Here is a 22240-nt window from a genome sequence, read left to right as displayed (position 1 = left end):
GCATCCCAAATGGCACCCTATTCCGTTTTTAGTGCACTACTTTTGACCAGGGCCCTGGTCAATAGTAATGCACTATATAGGGAATAGGATGCCATTTGGGACGCTGTTGATCTCTCGCTCCACTGCCCTGGCTCAGGTGCACCTGTTCCCTGTACACTCTGAGGGAAGGCTGGGAGCCAGACGTGAGGGTGAGGTCCTTTGAGACGGTGAAGATAGACCGTCAGCTGCACTGCAGTGACACACTGGCCCAGCTCTGTACCTCCCTCTGCTTCTCCAGTGCCATGGAGTTAATGAGCAACCAGCCCTGTCTCACTGACCACTTATGTCATCACCAGGGAACACTCACCAAGATGTAGAGATTATAATTAACATACATAATATATATATTATATATAAGATATTATATTATAACATATTGTATATTATGCTACATATGATATATTATGCTACAGCTCTGAATCTCACTCTGTGGTTGGTTGTGTGTTACGGGAAGAGAACCATAATTCTATGAGACGTCCTCACATACAGTAGGACATAAATTCAGTTACTCTCAATACAGGTAATGAAAAAAAATGTATTAGGCTTTTTTTATTTGCTAAAACATCCCATTCCAGAATGTTACCAACAGTTTGAAAATAATGAAAATCAGTCATAGGTTCCCAAAGCAACCATTTCCTGACCATGTATGGTAAAATAATAGTGCCTGCTGTTTGTGTGTCTGTCCACCAGGTGGGGCTGGTGATCCGGAGCGCTCAGTGCTTTCTGCCCAAAGTGATCTGGCACACCACGTACAAAGTCACATGTGAGGGCCATTATACAGACAGTGATATTTGAAGAGATGGGTACAGAGTAGACTGTACATCACCATCACACACAGACAGACCACAGATCTACTAAAACTCTTCACTTCTTCTGGACACTAATCAAAACTCTGAATACTCATCATTGCACATTCTTTAATTGTGGTTAATAATGTTAGGATGTACATTCATGTCATGGAAAATTGTCATATCAAATATAAATAATGGAGTGAGTAAACTTGTTGAAATTGAGGATTAAACACAGAAAATAAGTGTGTTTTGGCTGATAATAATAATATTTGGGTTGTATGATGATTATTAATATAACATGAAATTAAATTTGATCATCAACTTGTTCAGTTGATTTTTACAAGTGCTTCTTCATTCCTAAATATTTCAATATAAAATGTATTTGATTATTCTAGATTACACATCACATGTAAAGTATATAACACAAAACGCAACAAAGTTATTTGAACTGTGGCAGGTTGAAGACTTTCTCTCAGAGTCGTTCTCATTTCAGCACAGTCTTTGCTGTGGTCAGCATTCTCAGTGGCAGCACATCCTCCACCCATTCGTTTGGAGAGATCATCATTCGTTCCCATAGAGCTACCTCATCAGCATTCGAGTCCATCCAATTCACCACCGCCCCATAACTTCTGCCTGTAGAGAGAGATGGAGAGAACCTAGGCTTAGCCAGTGAAGTCAATGGAATAAAATGGATGTTCAGTACCTGTGTTTCTGTGGAGAAATCTATAATATAATATAAAATCATATAATAGAATAGTCCATTAGTACCTGTGCCAGGCCCCAGTCTTAGACCCCCTAGGAGGTTACTGGCCAGCTTGTCACGGTCCCACACGGTCAGCTCCACGCAGGCCTCCTTCAGGTCATCCTGTCTGAAGCCGTCGTACACCATGGTGTGGTTAAACACCGGCTCCACCGTCCTCCTCAGCACCCGCGTCTTCTGACGACTCTTTCTGCTTGTGTCCGGGAGCACGAAGCTACGGAGGAGTCAGGCAGTCTCACAAGTCAGGCAATTGTTTCAGAAATATTACAAAGTAAATGTGAAAGGCTGGAAATTGAGGCTAAGAAGGGGATATGTCTTATGATAGGCCTCCACATTTTCTGTTCTCCCCAGATGCTGTAGTTGTCCTTGATCATATTTAGCAATTCATACATTTCAAATGTTGATATTATTTATGGCATGTGTTGTACGTACCACTTTACATATGGGTCGATGGTGGCCCCTCTGATGAGGGGAAGGTTCTTGCAGTCTTTCACCCAAATGTGAACCTCACCTTTGTTAGAGGGGGGATCCTTGCCTGGGCCTAGTGGTCAGAATCAAGCATGATTCAGTGAACTTGTGTACACTGTATCTTTCTATTGCACAAAAGTAATATTTTAATGTATGGTAACTAGTTACCGAAAGCAACACATTTTCTTGATAAAATATACCTTTTCTATTTAATAAATTGCTTATAGACACTGGTGACGGTTAAGACATGTGAGGCATGCAGACTCTTACTGTGGGAGACTTGAGGCAGGAAGCGTATGGCCAGTTTCATCTCCCCTCTGTCATCTGAGGGCTGCAGACTGGAGGTGGGCTGAGGAGACCAGGGGGAGACAGTCAGCACAGAGAGTACAGTGAGAACACCCCAATTTACTATATAGCACCACCACCTCACTGGACACACTCCAAACTACACCTCCACAACCTACTGTGTATAGCATGTCATGTCACACAATATACATATAACATGTCATGTCACAGAATGCTAACACGCACAGACATTTAAATAAATAGCAAAAGCATAGAGATGGATTTCAGTCTTAGATTAATATTTTGAATGAGACCAGTACACAGACAAAGCAGGTGTGTTGTTTTCTTACCCTGGATTTCAGCGCTAAGTAGTTCATCTGGGTGTGGCCAAAGTCCCATTTGGACAGGTCCACATCCACCTCGCCCAGAAAACTGTTCCTGCCAAAGGTGTCGTGGTGCCAGATGGAGAGAATGAGGGTCTGAGTTCGGAGGTACTCTAGACGAAGCCGATACTGATGAAGGAACAGGAGAGAGAGCACTTTATGTCAGACCTGATCTATGTGTAATCATACATTTCTCTATTCAACTTAAATCATATAACGTTTTTAGAAACTCTCTTACTCTGAGGAGCTCGTTGAAAATGGGGTTGACAGTCTTCTTCTTCACAGATGTTTTCCTCTTCCCTAGATTGGCTTTGTCAGGTACCAGGTAACTTTTAACATACCTACAACAAGAAACACAAGAATCATACACACAAAGTACCATGTATTTCAGCAGTGTCCAATCAATCATGGAGTAGTAAATAAGAAAGCAAGGCTATATATTAGGAATTCCCAATATTCAGGGACCATAAGGAGTTCTATCAGGGGCCTAGTATAATAGTTGGTACTGTACTCACGGGTCAGAGCGGCCCCTTTTGGGGTCGACGGCGGCCAGGTCTCGGCACTGAGCCACAAAGATGTGGAACTCCCTGAGCTTCTGAACGTAGTTGATGGAGAACTGGATGTTCCCCTGCACCTCCACACCTCCATAGTCCCCACTGTACATGGTCATCACACTGCCACTCAGCTAACACACACAGAGTTAAAACCTTTTAAACAGTTTACATAAAACCATAGCCTTTCAGGCAGTTCTCATTAAAATCATGATGTGAAAAACTATCAAATGTGTGGTTAATGGAACAATTAAGAGATTTAATAAGACTGTTAATATTGTATAATCATGATAGTTGGCAATAGAAAATGCCAGTTAAGCTTGGTTAGGCATAAAATGTGCGTGCTTGGAATGTGAACAGTGGTTGCGTGTTAGCAGGGCATGCGTGACGTGAACATACAGAGGACACCGATGCCATGCCAGAGGAGCTGCTGAGGTTAGTCATAGATCTGCCCGTCTTCCGCCTGCCTCCATGGTAACTGTTCTCAGAGGCGGAGTCAGTGTCTCTGCCATCGCTCTAGAACACAGACTGCAGCGCTAGAATGCCCAGTGCACATATAGACATACAGTGTTCTTTGACCTAAAGCGCTCGCATGGAATAAAGCTGTTGTGGCTTTACCTCGTTCTGCAGGAACGAGGGAACAGATTTGCTCATCTTCTTCAAATGTTCAGTGTCAGAGTAGAGGGATGAGGAGGGAGAGGGGAGGGTGGATGCTGAGGGAGGACAGAACAGAGAGAGGGATGAGAGGTTAATTGTTTAAGGTTCCATAATACTCTCATAACCTTATCACAGATCACTTACTGTAGCTATTGAATTACCCAGCAATGCTAGCATTCTACAACATAGAATAAAAAGCCTGTATTCTACATTATACTTGGTATAAACTGTCTAACCCAATATCGACACAAAGGCAAATAAAATGTCCAAGAAAGGTACAAAACAAATCTTAACCATCACTGCTTCGCCTGAAGTCATCAAGGGGAGCTAGTCTTCTTTCTTGTCCTGTAGGGAATGGTGGAAAACAAAGACAGCATGACTTTTTCACCCCAACATGCATTAATACTGGTACCTGAGCCATCCTGACAGCACCACTATAATGCTTGTATAGTGGTTGAGGAGACAAGGGACATTTCTCACGTGGTGGCATGGATGCTGTGATATCCTCAAGACTTTTGGCCAGATTTTGTTGGCGTGCCTGAGCTCTCTTCAATGCCTTCTGTACAGGGTCCTGATCCTCATCATAATTTTCACCTAAAATATCAGACAGAGAAAGAGTTGCTCATACAGTACACGGAGATGCCTTCAACAAAGACCACACATAGACATGTTAAAAAAACATGACATGTGGCCTCTTTACACTGATCATTTACACTGAGTGTACAAAACATTAAGAACACCTTCCTAATAATGAGTTACACCCCCCTCCCCCTCCCCCCTTTTGCAGTCAGAACAGCCTCAATTAGTTGGGGCACGGACTCTACAAGGTGTCGAAAGCGTTCCACAGGGATGCTGGCCCATGTTGGCTGGATGTCCATTGGGTGGTGGACCATTCTTGATACACATGGGAAACTGTTGAGAGTGAAAAACCCAGCAGCGTTGCAGTTCTTGACACAAACCGGTGCGCCTGGCACCTACTACCATACCCTGTTCAAAGGCACTTAAATAATTCACCCTCCGAATGGCACACATACACAATTCATGTCTCAATTGTCTCGAGGCTTAAAAATCCTTCTTTATCCTGTCTCGTCCCCTTCATCTACACTGATTGAAGTGGATTTAACAAGTGACATTAATAAGGGATTATAGATTTCACCTGGATTCACCTGGTTAGTCTATGTCATGGAAAGAGCAAGTGTTCATAATGTTGTTTACAGATAGCCAAAGCGTCTCTAGAGTTTTTAAGTTGGAAGAGAAAAATATGTTTGAAGTTGTAGAAAATAATTTGTTTTACTGGCTATATTATAAATATCAACACTCATATAAGTAAACTCAAGAAAGTTCTAGGTGTATCCTGAACAGGAATGCCTAACTCAAACAAAGCAAAACTTGGCTACTAGGCTGTTGGCTCTATCAGAGCACCATGTGATGTCAATAAAGTTACAAAAGCATATCGTTCAACCCACAAATGAAACACAGGCAGCTGATTACCTGCACACACTCTATTTACACTGACACATATAGCCAGACAAGGACACTGCATCCTGGATGCTGCCTCCTCTACAAAAACATCTACAAGAAGATGACTTCACAGGGAACCCAGATAAACAAATAACTATTATATGTTTTCATGATATACAGTGGGGAAAGAAAGTATTTAGTCAGCCACCAATTGTGCAAGTTCTCCCACTTAAAAAGATGAGAGAGGCCTGTAATTTTCATCATAGGTACACGTCAACTATGACAGACAAATTGAGAAAAAAAAATCCAGAAAATCACATTGTAGGATTTTTAATGAATTTATTTGCAAATTATGGTGGAAAATAAGTATTTGGTCACCTACAAACAAGCAAGATTTCTGGCTCTCACAGACCTGTAACTTCTTGTTTAAGAGGCTCCTCTGTCCCCCCACATTACCTGTATTAATGGCACCTGTTTGAACTTGTTATCAGTATAAAAGACACCTGTCCACAACCTCAAACAGTCACACTCCAAACTCCACTATGGCCAAGACCAAAGAACTGTCAAAGGACACCAGAAACAAAATTGTAGACCTGCACCAGGCTGGGAAGACTGAATCTGCAATAGGTAAGCAGCTTGGTTTGAAGAAATCAACTGTGGGAGCAATTATTAGGAAATGGAAGACATACAAGACCACTGATAATCTCCCTCGATCTGGGGCTCCACGCAAGATCTCACCCTGTGGGGTCAAAATGATCACAAGAACGGTGAGCAAAAATCCCAGAACAACACGGGGGGACCTAGTGAATGTCCTGCAGAGAGCTGGGACCAAAGTAACAAAGCCTACCATCAGTAACACACTATGCCGCCAGGGACTCAAATCCTGCAGTGCAAGACGTGTCCCCCTGCTTAAGCCAGTACATGTCCAGGCCCTTCTGAAGTTTGCTAGAGTGCATTTGGATTATCCAGAAGAGGATTGGGAGAATGTCATATGGTCAGATGAAACCAAAATAGAACTTTTTGGTAAAAACTCAACTTGTCGTGTTTGGAGGACAAAGAATGCTGAGTTGCATCCAAAGAACACCATACCTACTGTGGAGCATGGGGGTGGAAACATCATGCTTTGGGGCTGTTTTTTCTGCAAAGGGACCAGGACGACTGATCCGTGTAAAGGAAAGAATGAATGGGGCCATGTATCGTGAGATTTTGAGTGAAAACCTCCTTCCATCAGCAAGGGCATTGAAGATGAAACGTGGCTGGGTCTTTCAGCATGACAATGATCTCAAACACACCGCCCGGGAAACGAAGGAGTGGCTTCGTAAGAAGCATTTCAAGGTCCTGGAGTGGCCTAGCCAGTCTCCAGATCTCAACCCCATAGAAAATCTTTGGAGGGAGTTGAAAGTCTGTGTTGCCCAGCGACAGCCCCAAAACATCACTGCTCTAGAGGAGATCTGCATGGAGGAATGGGCCAAAATACTAGCAACAGTGTGTGAAAACCTTGTGAAGACTTACAGAAAACGTTTGACCTGTGTCATTGCCAACAAAGGGTATATAACAAAGTATTGAGAAACTTTTGTTATTGACCAAATACTTATTTTCCACCATCATTTGCAAATAAATTCATTAAAAATCCTACAATGTGATTTTCTGGATTTTTTTTCCTAATTTTGTCTGTCATAGTTGACGTGTACCTATGATGAAAATTACAGGCCTCTCTCATCTTTTTAAGTGGGAGAACTTGCACAATTGGTGGCTGACTAAATACTTTTTTCCCCCACTGTATCACAGGTTACATAACACTTGTACTAAAACAACAGGGCATTATCGTGTAGATCATCAAAACTCACGGTTTGAACTGGTCCTGGAGTTGGACCAAGTTTCAGACGTGCTGCTCGATGCTCTCTCAGACGCACTGAATGATGACTCTCGTCCGGTGTCATTGCTGCCCTGGTTTGACCAGAGGGCCATGGGGCGCTGGGTTATCTTGCTGCTCCTCCTGATGTAGCGCTCCTCTGAGCCCACTAGGGTGCTGGATCTGACAAGGCCACCACTCAGGTCAAGTTCAGCTCCAGGCGGGCCTTCTGCCTCCCTCTGCTCCTTCGCTGCCGGGGCCAGAGCAGTGTGGACACTGGTCTTCTCTGTAAACCCCAGGTAATGGCGGTAGTCTCTGGGAACAAAGGCCCGAGCGCGAGGGTTCAGAGATTCAGACTCGTCTGATGATTTTGAGGACCTCCTCGGACCAGGAGGTGTGTTCTTGTCAGCACTCTGTCGTCTACCCTGTGTCCTCTTGGGCTGGACAGGACTAATATCCAGTGTCTTTTTAGGGTACAACAGAGAAGTATGGTCCTGTTCCTCATTCATGTATAATGTGAACATACTGGTGGCGCGCCGAAGGGCACTTGCACGTCCACTTCCACTTGAGTTTCCAGAACTGTCTTTTCTAGCTTTGTGAGACCGAGATTCCTTTCCTGAGGTGCTTTGGGGCTTCAGGGCCTTTTCCTCTTTGGTGAAGTCCTGTTCTGAGCCCGTTGTTACCTGGGGGACACCAGGGGCTCTTTGCTGCTCAGACTCTATGGTGATTTGAGGTGAGAAGTTGGCTTTAGTGTCAATCATAGCTCCTGATCCCACCCCAACTGATCTAGACTTTGACTGGTGCTCTTTAGTGTCAATCATAGCTCCTGAACCCGCCCCAATCAATTTAGACCTTGACTGGTGCTCTCTGTCTTTGTTCCCCCTGACTAAAGATGGAGGGGGAGATGGAGAAGATGGTGAAGAAGGTGAAGATGTTTTCTTGAGCCGGCTCTCATCCAAAGGTGGTCTAGCACTGACCTTTTGTGACTGACTGTAGGCAGATTTGCTGTAGAAATCAGGGTCAACACATTGCTTTAACTCCAGCGTTGAGTTCTGGGCATCCATTGGCTCCTTATTTTTGGGGCTTTTGGGTTTGTCAGAAGAGATCGGCCCACTGCTATTCAAAGTGGCCTCACCCCAGAAGTTGCAGAGATTCTTAAACTGCGAGCGGTTTGCTCCGAGGCCTGGGGACGACTTCTCCAGTCTCTGATCCATTGTGAAGACTGTGAAATTCTGTATTTTTCTGTCAGAGGAAAGGTTGGAATCCCCTTCGTGGTCGACATCAGATTCATTGCAGATTGACCTCAGGTCAAACTCAGACTTGGTGAACCTTTTATTCAGCCTTCCTAGGGCCAATGATGGAGTTTGAGTCACACTGGCGTCCCCTGCCTCTTTTGATTTACCAGTGTAAAATATAGGCCTGTTCTTCTCCTGCTCCCAGAAGGACTTGAGCTGCTTTAAATTGTCTGCTTTGCTGTCCTGCCGAGGGGGAACCTGTTTCAGGGTGTGTGCGCTATTTCCTTTATCTTTAATGGTGTGGTCTTGTTTTTTAGTGAACACACTTGACTGTACATTGACATTGCTCTGCTGAGTTTTGGGGGCAAACTGTTCACTTTCTTTTCCAACCTTGTGTCTAGACTGATCGAACTTCTCTGAGTCTGGGCTGGTTGTAGGCTGGAAGAGTAGTTCAGGCAGTAGATTGGGACTGGACTTGGACATGACCCTGGATGGCATTTCAGGTTGGGGTTTTGGTATGGCAGGTGAGAGCTTCACATGCTGGGGGTTGACTGTGGGCTGGAGGAGCAGTTCAGGCTGAGGACTGAGTGTTGATGGGGAGAATCTCTGACGTTCTGGGCTGAGTCTGGACTGGGACAGCGTGTCAGGCTGAGGATGGAGTCTACTTAGGTAGAGTATTTCTGCCTGTGAGCTTCTTCTGTCTACTGTCATTGGGGATCTTCTGAGATCTTCTTCTGTTAAAGTCAAATTGTCCTCCTCACTTTGAGCCCCAGGGGTGTAGCTATCATCCCAGGTTGGCAGTGTACGTATCTCTATAGAGGGAGAAATAACAACACTGTTTTTGGGTCTGTATACCTCCTGTTTGTAAGGGCTAACACTCGGCTGAACACTAGCAGCGCTTTGTTGAGTATCTAGGTTTAACCGTTCATTCTCTTTTCCATCCCTGAGATTCTTCCTGGATGACCCCTCCACACCGTATGACTCTGAGCCAGTAACAGTTCTATGAGACTTCTCTGCTAGTTCTCTCTCTTTCTCTTTCTCCATTGGTTTCTGTCCTTTGTCAGTGATTGATCTGCTGATGAGTATCTTGGGCCCAGTGTTGCCCTTCTCCCAGAAGGACTTCAAGTGGGAGATTTTGGGTGGTTGGTTCTCATCTTGGATCTCCTCCTTCTGTTTGACTTCCTGTGTTGTGACCTGTGCTCCAGCAGATTTGGCTAGAGGGACACTGACCTTCTTCACATCCTCTTGCCTATCTATCACATCCTCTTCTCTATCTAACATCACTTGCTTGAACTCCTTCCTACATGCTGCTCTCAGCCTCTCAGCCTCAGACATGCGTATCTTGGGCTGGTATGATCTTTCTGTATTCAGAGGTGACTGGTCCGGAGGTTGATCCATAGAGGATTCAGACCGAGATCCATCCTTTACCTCTGGTGTTAAACACACTGACACTCCTTCTCCAATACTTTGCATATCCAGGCTGGGGTCAACATGTAGAAGCTTTCTCTTCACATCTGGAGCTTTCCTCTCTGTCTGCTGAGACCTGCTCTCAAAGGTAGGCCGATCATCTGTATCTGTTTTCACAGATCCAATCACGTCTTCCTCCATGTCTGGTTGATTGCTCTCAGTCTCCAACCAGTTGTTGCTGTCTGTGCTGCGGCTGAACCACTCTAAGACTTTAGCGATGGAGTTGCCCTCCTCCCCTGTGGGTTGGGGACTACGTGGTGCTGATTTAGAGGCAGGTTTGTGGCCTACTGGTTTTTTATTAACATATTTATCAGGCTTATCCCCAGAGTTATGGAGTTCATGATGTTTCCATTGATCTGAAAAAAGAAAGTTCATAAAAGTGTTATGATGAATGAGGAAATAAGCTGAAAAACTAAAGATTAGACATTTCAACAGTGGCCTAGTAATACCCTTCATCATTAGTGAGAATTCCATTGATTGATCACGTTCATGTATAAACAGTACCCTTGGGCCAAGAACTTTAATTACTTTGAATTCATTTTCACACTGGTTTTAGATTGTAGTGTGGGCTCCATGAATTCTCACTTTCTGTCTTTGAACTTACCCACAGTGCTTGGAGGAAGACTAAGGTCCTCCTGTCTGATTGCGGTGCCCACACTGTGGGTTCTTATCATCTCCTTGTCCTGCATCTCAATGAGTTGAAAGGCTGCATGCTGAGAAGGCTGGTGGTGAGTAGGGGCTGTTAGTTCTGAGCTCGGAGAGAGTGGTATGGACAGAGGTTTTGAAAATGGACCATCAGACCTCTCTCTGCCCTGAGGAGGACCCACACTGACAAACTCTCTCTGGATGAGACCATCGCTACCTTCACTCTTCTGACGACCTGTGTAGGATTTATCTGTGTGTCTGTCATTATCAGAGTGTGTGGCTGGTCTAAGGTCCAACAGTCTGAGAGGCTTTCGCTCAATCAGGAGCTTCAATGGAACTTTGGAACTCTCAGTTTCCGTAAGAGGAGAGGGGGTCCTCACTAGGGGTCTGACAAGTGAGTTATCTGAGGGCTCCTCTGCTGTCCTCTCTCTCTCATGGGCCTCTTTCTCGCTCTCCAGCTCAGTATTGGTGTAGACTAGGGTTAAATCCTTCAGTGGCTTATGGGAGAGGACCCTCAAAGTGTTCAGTTGCTCACTGGAGGGAGATACTGGAGTTGCATTGTTCTGTAACTCAGAGATGGGAGTTGGATACATTTTCTGTGACTGAACGTCCAAGGCCCCCTGGCTAGACTGGTTGGAGCCACAGCTGGAGCCATATTGGAGACTTCCCTGAGGGGCAGGGGTGATGACCTTTGACCCAGCTGGATGACCCTGCTGCCCAGGGACGGAGACATCACTGCCTGTGAGAGAGCTCTGAGAGTGCCGGGAGAGGAAGGTTCTCTTCTTGGGCACGGGCCTGAATCCTAGAGAGGACCCCTCGGAGGTGGCAGAGTCTGCTGAGTTGTGACTGGTGGAGTCTGCTGTCATGTGAATCTTCAGGGGAGATAAGGGCTCTGTGTGTGTGAGAACACAATGAGGAGATTATGATTATTTACTGTGATAAATTCTTGCCATGTCACAGGCCTGGTTGGCATCGGTATAACCTTACTACAGATGTAGGATCTTAATTTGACCTATATTGCCACAGCAACAGGATTTGAATGTTTAGTCCATAATGTTGCTTGATCGTGATTATGCTATTAGCTAGCCAAAAGTAGGCTAAATGAAAAGTGCAATACTGTTAATATAGCCGTGTGTTTTTTGCGAATTTATGTAAATCACGAAGCTCATCTGCAGTGCAGGAACATTCTCTGCAACAAAATAATTAAGATCCTACATCTGTAAAGCACTATTGTAAATCAGCCAAAATATGTTCTCAGAGCATTCTGAAAGATCATGTTACTCGATTTGACTCAATCTCCTATTCTTCAATGTACCTGTATGTTTGCATTATGCTTGATTGTGTAAAAAGGTGTATGCACTGCACTCTAACCTGCTTCAGATGCTTTCTCAGCCTCTTGATTTCCATTGGATAACAGTTTTTCTGTCTTCTCTACCTCCAGAATAAGGGATGCTCGATTGAAAGGATTGTGCCTTGGCTGGAATGAGAAGAAGAAAATTATTAGGAAATGCAATTAGTTTATGATTCTATATTTCATAATATTGTAAAAGTCATACTGTGATATGGTGATTGGAAAAACAGAAGTAAATCAGAACAGCATGAAAATACTTTGTTTGTTTATTCTGTTCATGCGTCACATATATTCTCTGCAAATGAAATCTCACATACCCTTCCCGGTGACTGCACCACTGAATTCAATCTCTCTTTCTCTGCATTTGATATACTGAGGCTTTCGCTGCAAAGGAGACAGAATGATCACATCAGAATAGAATAGGAATTGGGGTTTTATACTATAGATGAGTAGCCCTCAGAGCACCAGGATACATTATACTGGATGTCAAATCAGATGGACATTGGGGACCACTGTTACACTGTGGCCTTGTAAGGAAAGGGCTTAGTATTTGCACTTCCTCATTCAATTCCTGAGCACCTCTGTGACCGGCTGTTCAGTGAACAAGCCTCCCGCATAACTGATGCCTGCTCACATTAATTGTGACATCAAAGGGAGGCAGGGCTATGGAAGAGCCGACTCACCTAGAGAGCTGGCTGTTGCCCACTGGGAGTCAGGGAGGTCAACACAGCCCATATGACCTCATGCATAGCATGCCAAACTCACCAAGCTTCACTACAAGACTAACAGAAAGCTTCACTTTGTATTTACTTTATTTACGGTTCAAATACAAGTGACTGGGCAGAGAATCATACTGGCACGTTACCTGTACAATAACAGCCACACATAAAATGTCATGCCTCTCTAATTGAATTACCAGCTTCTCAAAATAATCACTTTTTATAGCATTCCCATAGTGACTGACTCCTAGCCTCGTGAGACCACATCCTGGTAATATAACAGAGCAGACAGATTCCATGTAAGCAGTGAGCACCACCTATGTTGACTCAAACTGATATTGAGTCATGAGACACACCTAAGACACCCACGCACGCGCGCATGAGACTGGGAAGAGTAATGGGCTACAGTAGAGAGAGAAATGGGTTAGGAATGAGGAAAGAGGGGTGGGAGGTGTGGTGCAGTGCAGCAGTGGATCACCTGTTCTTCCGGGGCTGAGTTGGTGCCTCCAGGAGCCTGGCAGGTTTTGGAGGGGGGGTGATGTCTGAGACTTTACTGCTAACTGCTCTGGGTCTGGACAGAGACCCATCTGCAGGACGGACAGACAGACAGACAGACAGACAGACAGACAGACAGACAGACAGACAGACAGACAGACAGACAGACAGACAGACAGACAGACAGACAGACAGACAGACAGACAGACAGACAGACAGATAATACAGTAAGTGCTTACAGTACACTCTCTATAAACTCAATAACCCATATCTGCTGATGATCTGAACATACTCTACAAACCCGATATCATAAACTTCACATATTAATACAACGTTTAGTACTAAATACAGTACCTTTGCGGCCTGACTTTGAACTCAAAACAGTGTGGTTTGGTAGCACCCCTCCCTATACATTCTACTCTGATGTATGGCTTTCATGATACGGCAGTATGTGTGTACTGCACATCTTTATCTTTGCGTGAGAATGCCTTACTGTATGCAGTGCTCAATTAGTGTTTGAACAGTGTTGTCGACCCACCTAAAGAACCTGCTTTCCTCTGCTTCATGGAGGCCAGGATGACTTCGGAGCCATGGATCTTATCCCTGTGTCTCAGAGACTTGGCCTCGTAAAACCACTCTCCTGTCAGGTACTTGAGCCTGCTGTCCACTGGGGCGCTGGTTTTCTGCAGCTGCCTGAAGGGAAAAACACACCCAGGTACATTACAGTATACAGGGTATGGTACAGTTACCCATTAAACACATTACATAAGCACAAGAGGTCATGGCTAGAACACAGTTCAGTCAAGGATGTGATTACCTTTAGGTAATGCCATTGATTTATTCTGGTTGAGAGACACACTATAGGCTAAACGCTGACGGGAAAAGGTACATTTACCACCACATGAATTAACAATCTAACCCAATAGACATGGGAACACAATGCAGCGCTTATGCCAAATAGTTCACATTCTTTGGGAGGAGAAAAAACGTATTTCATTCAATCAATATTAAATGAGGGAAAGCTCAACAATGATTTCCCTTTGAAATCGTTGTTGGTGATTAAGCAAGACGTTTATGCTGGACATGCACTGAAATTACATACAGTATACGCCTTTATAGTCAAGTGAACAAGCGAGTTTGACCAAGACAGTGACACCGTTTCTAGTTTCTATTCATGGTCGTTCTGTGTAACTCTACTCTCATATTATGGGGGGAAACATAATTCCTTGGGTAAACCACCACAGGCAACCACCTGAAGCTGCAGCATATCTGTTTGAACACAAGTCCTCACTAATGCCACCTCATATATAACACACTTTATTAGATTACGGAAGTGATATCAGGTTTCTAATCAAATAATGTTTAATTGCATTTGTTTACTTTTCAAATGTGCAAACTATAGAAAAGGCTCAACTGGATCTAGAGGATGAATCTTTGAAAAGCTGCAACGCCTTTGTTGTTTGCCAATGTTCTTGTGAAACATAATTCTGTTACAATAAGAGAAACAGTGCTTATGATTGGGAATCGCAAAGGTTTTGCCATTAGCAGGGTTAGGACTCATCTTTCCTTTTACATTTTACATTTCAGTCATTTAGCAGACGTTCTTATCCAAAGCAATTTAGCAGGCGTTCTTATCCAGAGCAACTTACAGTTAGTGCATTCATCTTAAGATAGCTAGGTGGGACAACCACATATAATGTTGCTGGACCCCAGGAAGAGTAACTGCTGCCTTGGTAGCAGCTAATGGGGATCCTTAATAAATACAAATATCACAGTCACAGTATGTACATTTTTCCTCAATCAAGAAGCTATCAGCAAAGGGAGCTTCAGGAGGAACCTGGTTCCACAATTGGGGTCCCAGGACAGAGAAAAGCTTTGACTGGGCTGAGCGGGAGCTGCCCTCCCGTAGGGGTGGAAGGGCCAAGAGACCAGACGTGACAGAACTAAGTACTCAGGTTGGGGTGTAGGGTTTGAGCATAGCCTGAAGGTGGGGAGGGGCAGTTCCTCTTGCTGCTTCGTAGGCAAGTACCATGGTCTTGTAGTGGATGCGAGCTTCACCTGGAAGCCAGTGGAGTGTGCGGAGGAGCGGGGTGACATGGGAGAACTTGGGAAGGTTGAACACCAGGTGGGCTGCAGCATCCTGGATAAGTTGCAGGGGTTTGATGGCACAAGGGGGAGCCCAGTCAACAGCGAATTGTAGTAGTCCAGACGGGAAATGACAAGTGCCAGGATTAGGACCTGCGGCACTTCCTGTGTGAGGTAAGGTCGTACTCTATGGATGTTGTAGGACATGAACCTGCAGGAGCGAGTCACTGCTTTGATGTTTGCAGAGAACAACAGGGTGTTGTCCAGGGTCACACCAAGGTTCTTTGCACTCTGGGAGGTGGACACCGTGGAGTTGTCAACCGTGATGGAGAGGTCTTTGAGCGGGCAGACCTTCCCCGGGAGGAAGAGCAGCTTCGTCTTGTCGAGGTTGAGCTTGTGGTGGTGGGCTGACATTCAAGCTGAAATATCTGCCAGGCACGCAGAGATGCATGTCGCTACCTGGGTGTCAGAAGGGGGGAAGGAGAAAAGTAGTTGAGTGTCATCCGCATAGTAAAGATAGGAGAGGCCTTGTGAGGATACGACGGAGCCGAGTGACTTGGTGTATATAGAGAAGAGAAGAGGGCCTAGAACCGAGCCCTGGGGGAAACCAGTAGGGAGAGATACGTGGTGCAGACAAAGATCCTCTCCACGTCACCTGGTACGAGCATCTGCCAGGTAGGATGCAATACAAAAGCCCAGCCCTGAAAGGGTGGAGAGGAGGATCTGATGGTTTACGGTGTCGAAGGCAGCGGATAGATCTAGGAGGATGAGAACAGAGGAGAGAGAGTCAGCTTTGGCAGTGCGGAGAGCCTCCGTGACACAGAGAAGACCAGTCTCGGTTGAGTGACCTGTTTTGAAGCCTGACTGGTTAGGGCAAGAAGATTGTTCTGAGAGAGATAGCGAGAGAGTTGGTCAGACAGCACACTCAAGTGTTTTGGAAAGAAAAGAACGAAGTGATACCGGTTGTAGTTTTTGACATGAGAGGAGTCGAGTGTTGGTTTCTTGAGGAGGGGAACGACTTGGGAATTTTGAAGTCAGAGGGGACGCAGCCAGTGGTCAAGGATGAGTTGATGAGGGAAGTGAGAAGTTCTCCAGAGATGGTGATTCAGAGATTGTCGGGCGGCCGGACCTCACTACTCGCAGGATTTCATCTGGAGAGAGAGGGGAGAAAGAGGTCAAGGCGTAGGGTAGTTCTTTGTGAGTGGGACCAGTGGACTCAATAGGCTGAGTGAATGAGGAGCGGATGTCATCAACCTTCTTTTCAAATTGATTGGCAAAGTAGTCCGCAGAAAGGGAGGAGGGAGGGGGTGGAGGATTAAGGAGGGAGAGGAAGGTGGAAAGGAGAAGGTAAACAACCTTGGTCATGTGAAAGGGGGGAGCATATTATTACACACGATTGGCACTAATCCTTTTACACTAAGGCCACAGACAAGTCAACCAAACAGAGACAGTCTCCAGTCTTCTACTGTTAGAAATAAACTTGTCTGGCCAACTCCATTTCAGAATCAAAGTGAATAGGCCTTTGTTTCTCGACTTTTTTCTCACTGTGGAACTGCTTTGACAAGAAGGCTTAAGACTGAAGCTAATTTAAGATACCCAGTTGTACTTAATTGGCACGTCTGAATGTGTAATGACATGACAAGAAATTCTAAGTCTGTCTGAGTATACATCAACACAACGTTGTTTATGTAGTGGATGTGCCTCAGGATTCCATGGTTAAACGCAGTGAGGTGTATCTCTGTGTTCTACCTCAGAGGGTATCTATTTCGGACCATTGAGCCTGCATTTTTGTCTACCACGTGGTTCTGTAAAGTTGAATTGGAGGGATAATCTAATTGCTTATCTCACATTGAGGCCTCTCTGTGGTGGAGGTTATGTCCGTATCCGGCTGAGTTGTTTTATATTACAGACAGACAAACATCACCTCACCAGCCTTTTTACCTCTCCCACACAGGTGGGGGGAGGTTGACAGAGAAACCACTCTCCTCATAGAATGAAAGGGAACGAATAGGCACTAAAGAAATTACAAAATATTGAATACAAAACATTATCTAAAACAATATAGCATATTTACATGCAATTCACAAAGCATGTATTTGATTACATAACTATAATTTCAGCTAGAGGGTGGAGATGCTAAGTGGGGCAACACTAATGTTATCAAAATAAGATGTGGAAACTAGGAAATACACTAATGACACAGTCATGGTTCAGAGCTGTGAGAATATGGCTATCACAAACTCACTTGATCCTCTCCTCCTCTGCTTTCTTCAGCTCTTCGTCTCTCTTCAGCACAGTCATGATCATCGACTGTTCCTCCTCCGTCAGATGGCTCAGGTCTATCATGGTGACTCAGGTTCTCTCTCGCCCGGGCTGGTGTGGAAAGGGCCTGGAGTTGAGCCCTATGGCCTGTTGAGGCAGTCAGTGATGGGATGTGATGGGAAGCGTATGTCTCTAAGCTCGGAGCTCCAGAGGCATCGTTCAGGTAGCTGGCACCTGCAGAGTTGATAAGAATATTCAAGGTGTGAGCTCCTGGAGGCTTTGTTTTTATCTTCCCACAATTCCATCATAGTAAAACAGTGCCCCTAAGCAAAAACAGACATATGACCAAAGACTTGAGTGTGTGATCATTGCATGGCCTTGCTCTTGAGGAAAACATTTAAAAGTGGGTGCTTTTGATCTGATGCTACAGGACAGTACATTTTGTCCTTAGGTAAGGTGATAAACCTGTTCATGTCAAGGTTCTATATGGAGAACGTTGTGAAGACTGTAAATGAACAGTAAATCGTGCTGGATCCAAGACTAATTCAGTAAATCATGCTGGATCAAACACTAATTCAGTAAATCATGCTGGATCAAACACTAGTTCAGTAAATCATGCTGGATCAAACACTAATTCAGTAAATCATGCTGGATCAAACATTAATTCAGTAAATCATGCTTGATCAAACCCTCTAATTCATTTAAGTTGATGTGATTTGTCTCTGTGGTCACATGGACTAAGTGCACTCTGTATTATTTTCTCTCAACTACAAACAACTCTGATGGTGCAGTCAGTGGGTGGAGAGTTTAATTATTGTGCTTTAGATGTTTCTGAACACTGGGGTGATCAACGCCTTGTTAAATAAATCGCATACAATGAGTGAAATAAGGTAGTAATAAATCATGATTTACAGTCATTGAGAAACAAAAGACTATGTTGAGTTGACAGTCAGCTGAAATCAGCATGAATGTAATTTTGCCATACCTATGCTGGGTATAATTAAGCCCTAAATAGATAAGGATTTATTCCTGTGTAAACCATCTGACGAATAGGCTGCGTTCACACAGGCAGCCCAATTCTGATATTTTTTCAATAATTGGTCTTTTGACCAATCACATCAGATCTTTTCACATATATCTTTTTCAGAGCTGATCTGATTAGTCAAGTCAAATTATTGAAAAGATTATCAGAATTAGGCTGCCTGTGTAAATGCAGCCACAGAATGCCATGTTGAAACTCCTCATTCAAACGTTTTTTTCTCCCTTTCTCATTGAAATTCTGCTGACTTCCATTAGTTTGAATTTAGACGGGTTGCCTACCTTACTTAAATCAATCACATCTCTATAAATACATGTTATAGTTTGTTCTTCACAGTAAGCTACATTCAAAGACACAATTTAAGTATTGTTATCACCAACTCGATTATAAAGTAAAATCAAAGTGATGTTGACACTAGAATTCACTGTCAAATGAATATTCAGAGACATGATCCTTGATCCATAAACCAACTTTTGCACATTATCTACTAGACAACTAGAGTTGAACAGCTGTCCCACAGATTACCCCTCCTTTTGACTTCAGGTCAACTCTGATAGAAGTTATGAATATTTTGTCCTCCATTATCAACAGTAAACATAATGTAGTGTCAACTGCCTTAATACAACACCAGCAACCTTGTGAAGACTTCTTAGTGAAAATGGCTTATAAATATTGGGCAAACAGCTAAAAAGCTTACAGCTAAACATTTGTCAGATAAAAAGATACATGAATATGGAAGCCTCATATGCATGCTACCTGGGCTCTGTCCTGTCTCATGGATTTGGATCACATTATAGTTCAATGTAAAACAATTCATAATTTCATATTTTTGGTCTTAACTGTCAGTAAATCAAAGAGGTAGGCTTTTTTAAATATGTATTTTATAGTAGCCTAGTAGCAGAGAACAGTCGATAACCTAGAAAAAGGAAATGTTTTGTGCAATGTGATGTTTTTGCCTGCTTAATCTCATAACTTAACCTCATAACTAAATTTGTGTAATTGGATAATTAAATTGCATAGACTCATGTCTTCTTCTCAGAAAGATACGCACTTAAGCTGCAGTATCTTAGACCTCTTTTAAATAAGTTTACATTTGTTGTATATAGGAAAGCAATGAGATCAGCCTTGTAAAGAAAAATAACATTTTTATTAAGATTATTATTTATATATTTTAATATGCACCTGCACATGTCCACGACATGATGCTGGCTTGAAAAACACCATCCTAAAATGTAGCACAAATAAAGAATAAGAAAGAATACACAGCAAAGGTCTCTGAAGTCTAAATTCATTGTATGACATTTTCTGTCCAGCCTTAGGACATTTAAGGCAGCTCGTATGATTACGTTCACAAGCGTTGCCTTCGACACCGTTGGGATAGACCGCGAATAAAAATCCTGTGTTATGTCAATAACTTCAGTTTTATTGTTTCCCAAATGTCATTGTGGGTAAGGCTTCACAGCGCCCTTATGTTTTTCCTCATCAGACGTTAAAATCTAAAGAACAATAGATTGCTATCTTACTTTCTAACTTTTGAGAGACAAATACAGACCAACCAAAAAATTATAAATACAAAGTTTTACCTTGTTTTGGAAGCTACCTCTGTCTGTAGGGAAATTCAGACATCCACTGGAGGTAGGTGGGTCAGACTCAGGGAGGTGTGCGCTTCCCTCAAACGGGTTAAGTGCCCATAATGACTCGTGGTCACTGTTCAACTTCAACAGTCAACTGTGACAGCAGACTATACTGTAGCAACTTCAACAAGTGTATGAATAGCTAACACCATTGAAAAGACAGTTGTCCAATTAAACGAGTGGTCGTTTTTTCATACGGGTATCTTTAACATAGGCTAATGTAATTGTATAACAATCGTATTACACTGTGCCAATGAAAATAAGTACAATGGTGTACAATTTACACAAGAGGAACACTAACAAGGTGCTAATGTATTATCCGTGCCATTTGGCATGTTCCCTGCCAGTTGTGACATTCTTAACCTCAAGATCCAACCCACAAAGTCAAGATGATTGTTGAGATAATGGCAGTGAGTCTGTTTGTCAAGGAGGAGTGTAAGCCTGAGGCTTAATGGAGCACAGGTGTTTGAAACACCTGGCGTGTACAAATGCAAATGTGAAAATTGATAAACACAACACTGTAAATAGTCTCCAAGTGATTGCATACATGCTGTTGGAGTAATTTTCCTTTAATCCAAATGCAGTATACAGGTATACAGTAAACTAGAATAACCACACAGGTCTGTTTTATAGAAATTGGACACTGGGTGGCAGTCTTGTTCAGATAAAGTATAAAAGGAAAGCTGCAAAGAATTTTAGTGGAGGGGCCCCATGAAATGCCCTACAAGGAAGCCGAGGACATAAAATATTAAAATACAGGAGAAAGGCAAAAGGTCATCCAAAAGCTAAGAGAATCCACATACACTACATGACCAATAGTAGGTGGACACCTGCTCATCGAACATCTCATTCCAAAATCATGGGCATTAATATGGAGTTGGTCCCCCCTTTGCTGCTATAACAGCCTCCACTCTTCTGGGAAGGCTTTCCACTAGATGTTGGAACGTTGCTGCCTTTCAGCCACAAGAGCATTAGTGAGGTCGGGCACTGATGTTGTGCGATTAGGCCTGGCTCGCAGTCGGCGTTCCAATTCATCCCAAAGGTGTTCGATGGGTTTGAAGTCAGGGCTCTGTGCAGGCCAATCAAGTTCTTCCACACCGATCTCGACAAACCATTTCTGTATGAACCTCGCTTTGTGCACAGGGGCATTGTCATGCTGAAACAGGAAAGGGCCTTCCCAAACTGTTGCCACAAAGTTGGAAGCACAGAATCGTCTAGAATGTCATTGTATGCTGTAGGGTTAAGAGGTCCCTTCACTGGAACTAAGGGGCCTAGCCCGAACCATGAAAAACAGCCCCAGACCATTATTCCTCCACCACCAAACTTTAGTTAGCACTATGAATTGGGGCAGGTAGCGTTCTCCTGGCATCCGCCAAACCCAGATTCGTCAGTCGGACTGCCAGATGGTGAAGCGTGATTCATCACTCTAGAGAACGCGTTTCCACAGCGCCAGAGTCCAATGGCGGCGAGTTTTACACCACTCCAGCCGACGCTTGGCATCGCGCATGGTGATCTTAGGCTTGTGTGCGGCTGCTCAGCCATGGAAACCCATTTCACAAAGCTCCCAACAAAGTTATTTTGCTGACGTTGCTTTCAAGGGCAGTTTGGAACTCGGGAGTGAGTGTTGCAACCGAGGACAGATTATTTTTATGCGCTACATGCTTCAGCACGCAGCAGTCCCGTTCTGTGCGCTTGTGTGGCCTACCACTTTGCGGCTGAGCCGTTGTTGCTCCTAGAAGTTTCCACTTCACAATAACAGCACTTACAGTTGACCGGAGCAGCTCTAGCAGGGCATACATTTGACAAACTGCCTTGTTGGAAAGGTGCCACGTTGAAAGTCACTGAGCTCTTCAGTAAGGCCATTCGACTGCCAATGTTTGTCTATGGAGACTGCATGGCTGTGTGCTCGATTTTATACACCTGTCAGCAACAGGTGTGTCTGAAATAGCCGAAACCACTAATTTGAAGGGGTGTCCACATACTTTTGTATATATAGTGTATATACTAACCGTAGTGCCAAAGATGCCATCACTGTTGCAATATTCACCAACACATTTAAAA

The 22240-nt window shown here is 43.9% G+C and overlaps 1 protein-coding gene across 1 annotated transcript; it reads right to left on the bottom strand.

Moving 5' to 3' along the window:
- Positions 1 to 573: 573 nt before the first annotated feature.
- Positions 574 to 21050, bottom strand: LOC121559308. The gene is made up of 19 exons (XM_041872591.2): positions 20129 to 21050; positions 17490 to 17740; positions 13698 to 13852; positions 13143 to 13251; positions 12263 to 12329; positions 11966 to 12071; positions 10554 to 11486; positions 7243 to 10305; positions 4415 to 4528; positions 4229 to 4279; positions 3896 to 3990; positions 3677 to 3793; positions 3242 to 3411; positions 2965 to 3067; positions 2694 to 2855; positions 2329 to 2407; positions 2023 to 2131; positions 1599 to 1804; positions 574 to 1463 (listed from the first exon to the last, which is right to left on the bottom strand). The coding sequence occupies exons 2-19, from the start codon at positions 17588 to 17590 to the stop codon at positions 1315 to 1317; spliced, it is 5889 nt and encodes a 1962-aa protein (XP_041728525.2). The 5' UTR covers positions 17591 to 17740; positions 20129 to 21050; the 3' UTR covers positions 574 to 1314.
- Between the last annotated feature and the right edge of the window lie 1190 nt (positions 21051 to 22240).

The sequence above is a fragment of the Coregonus clupeaformis genome, chromosome 5 (assembly GCF_020615455.1).
Source record: "Coregonus clupeaformis isolate EN_2021a chromosome 5, ASM2061545v1, whole genome shotgun sequence".
Lineage (NCBI taxonomy): Eukaryota > Metazoa > Chordata > Actinopteri > Salmoniformes > Salmonidae > Coregonus > Coregonus clupeaformis.
The sequence above is the reverse complement of the archived record's forward strand: the minus strand, read 5'-3'. Positions and strand labels throughout refer to the sequence as shown.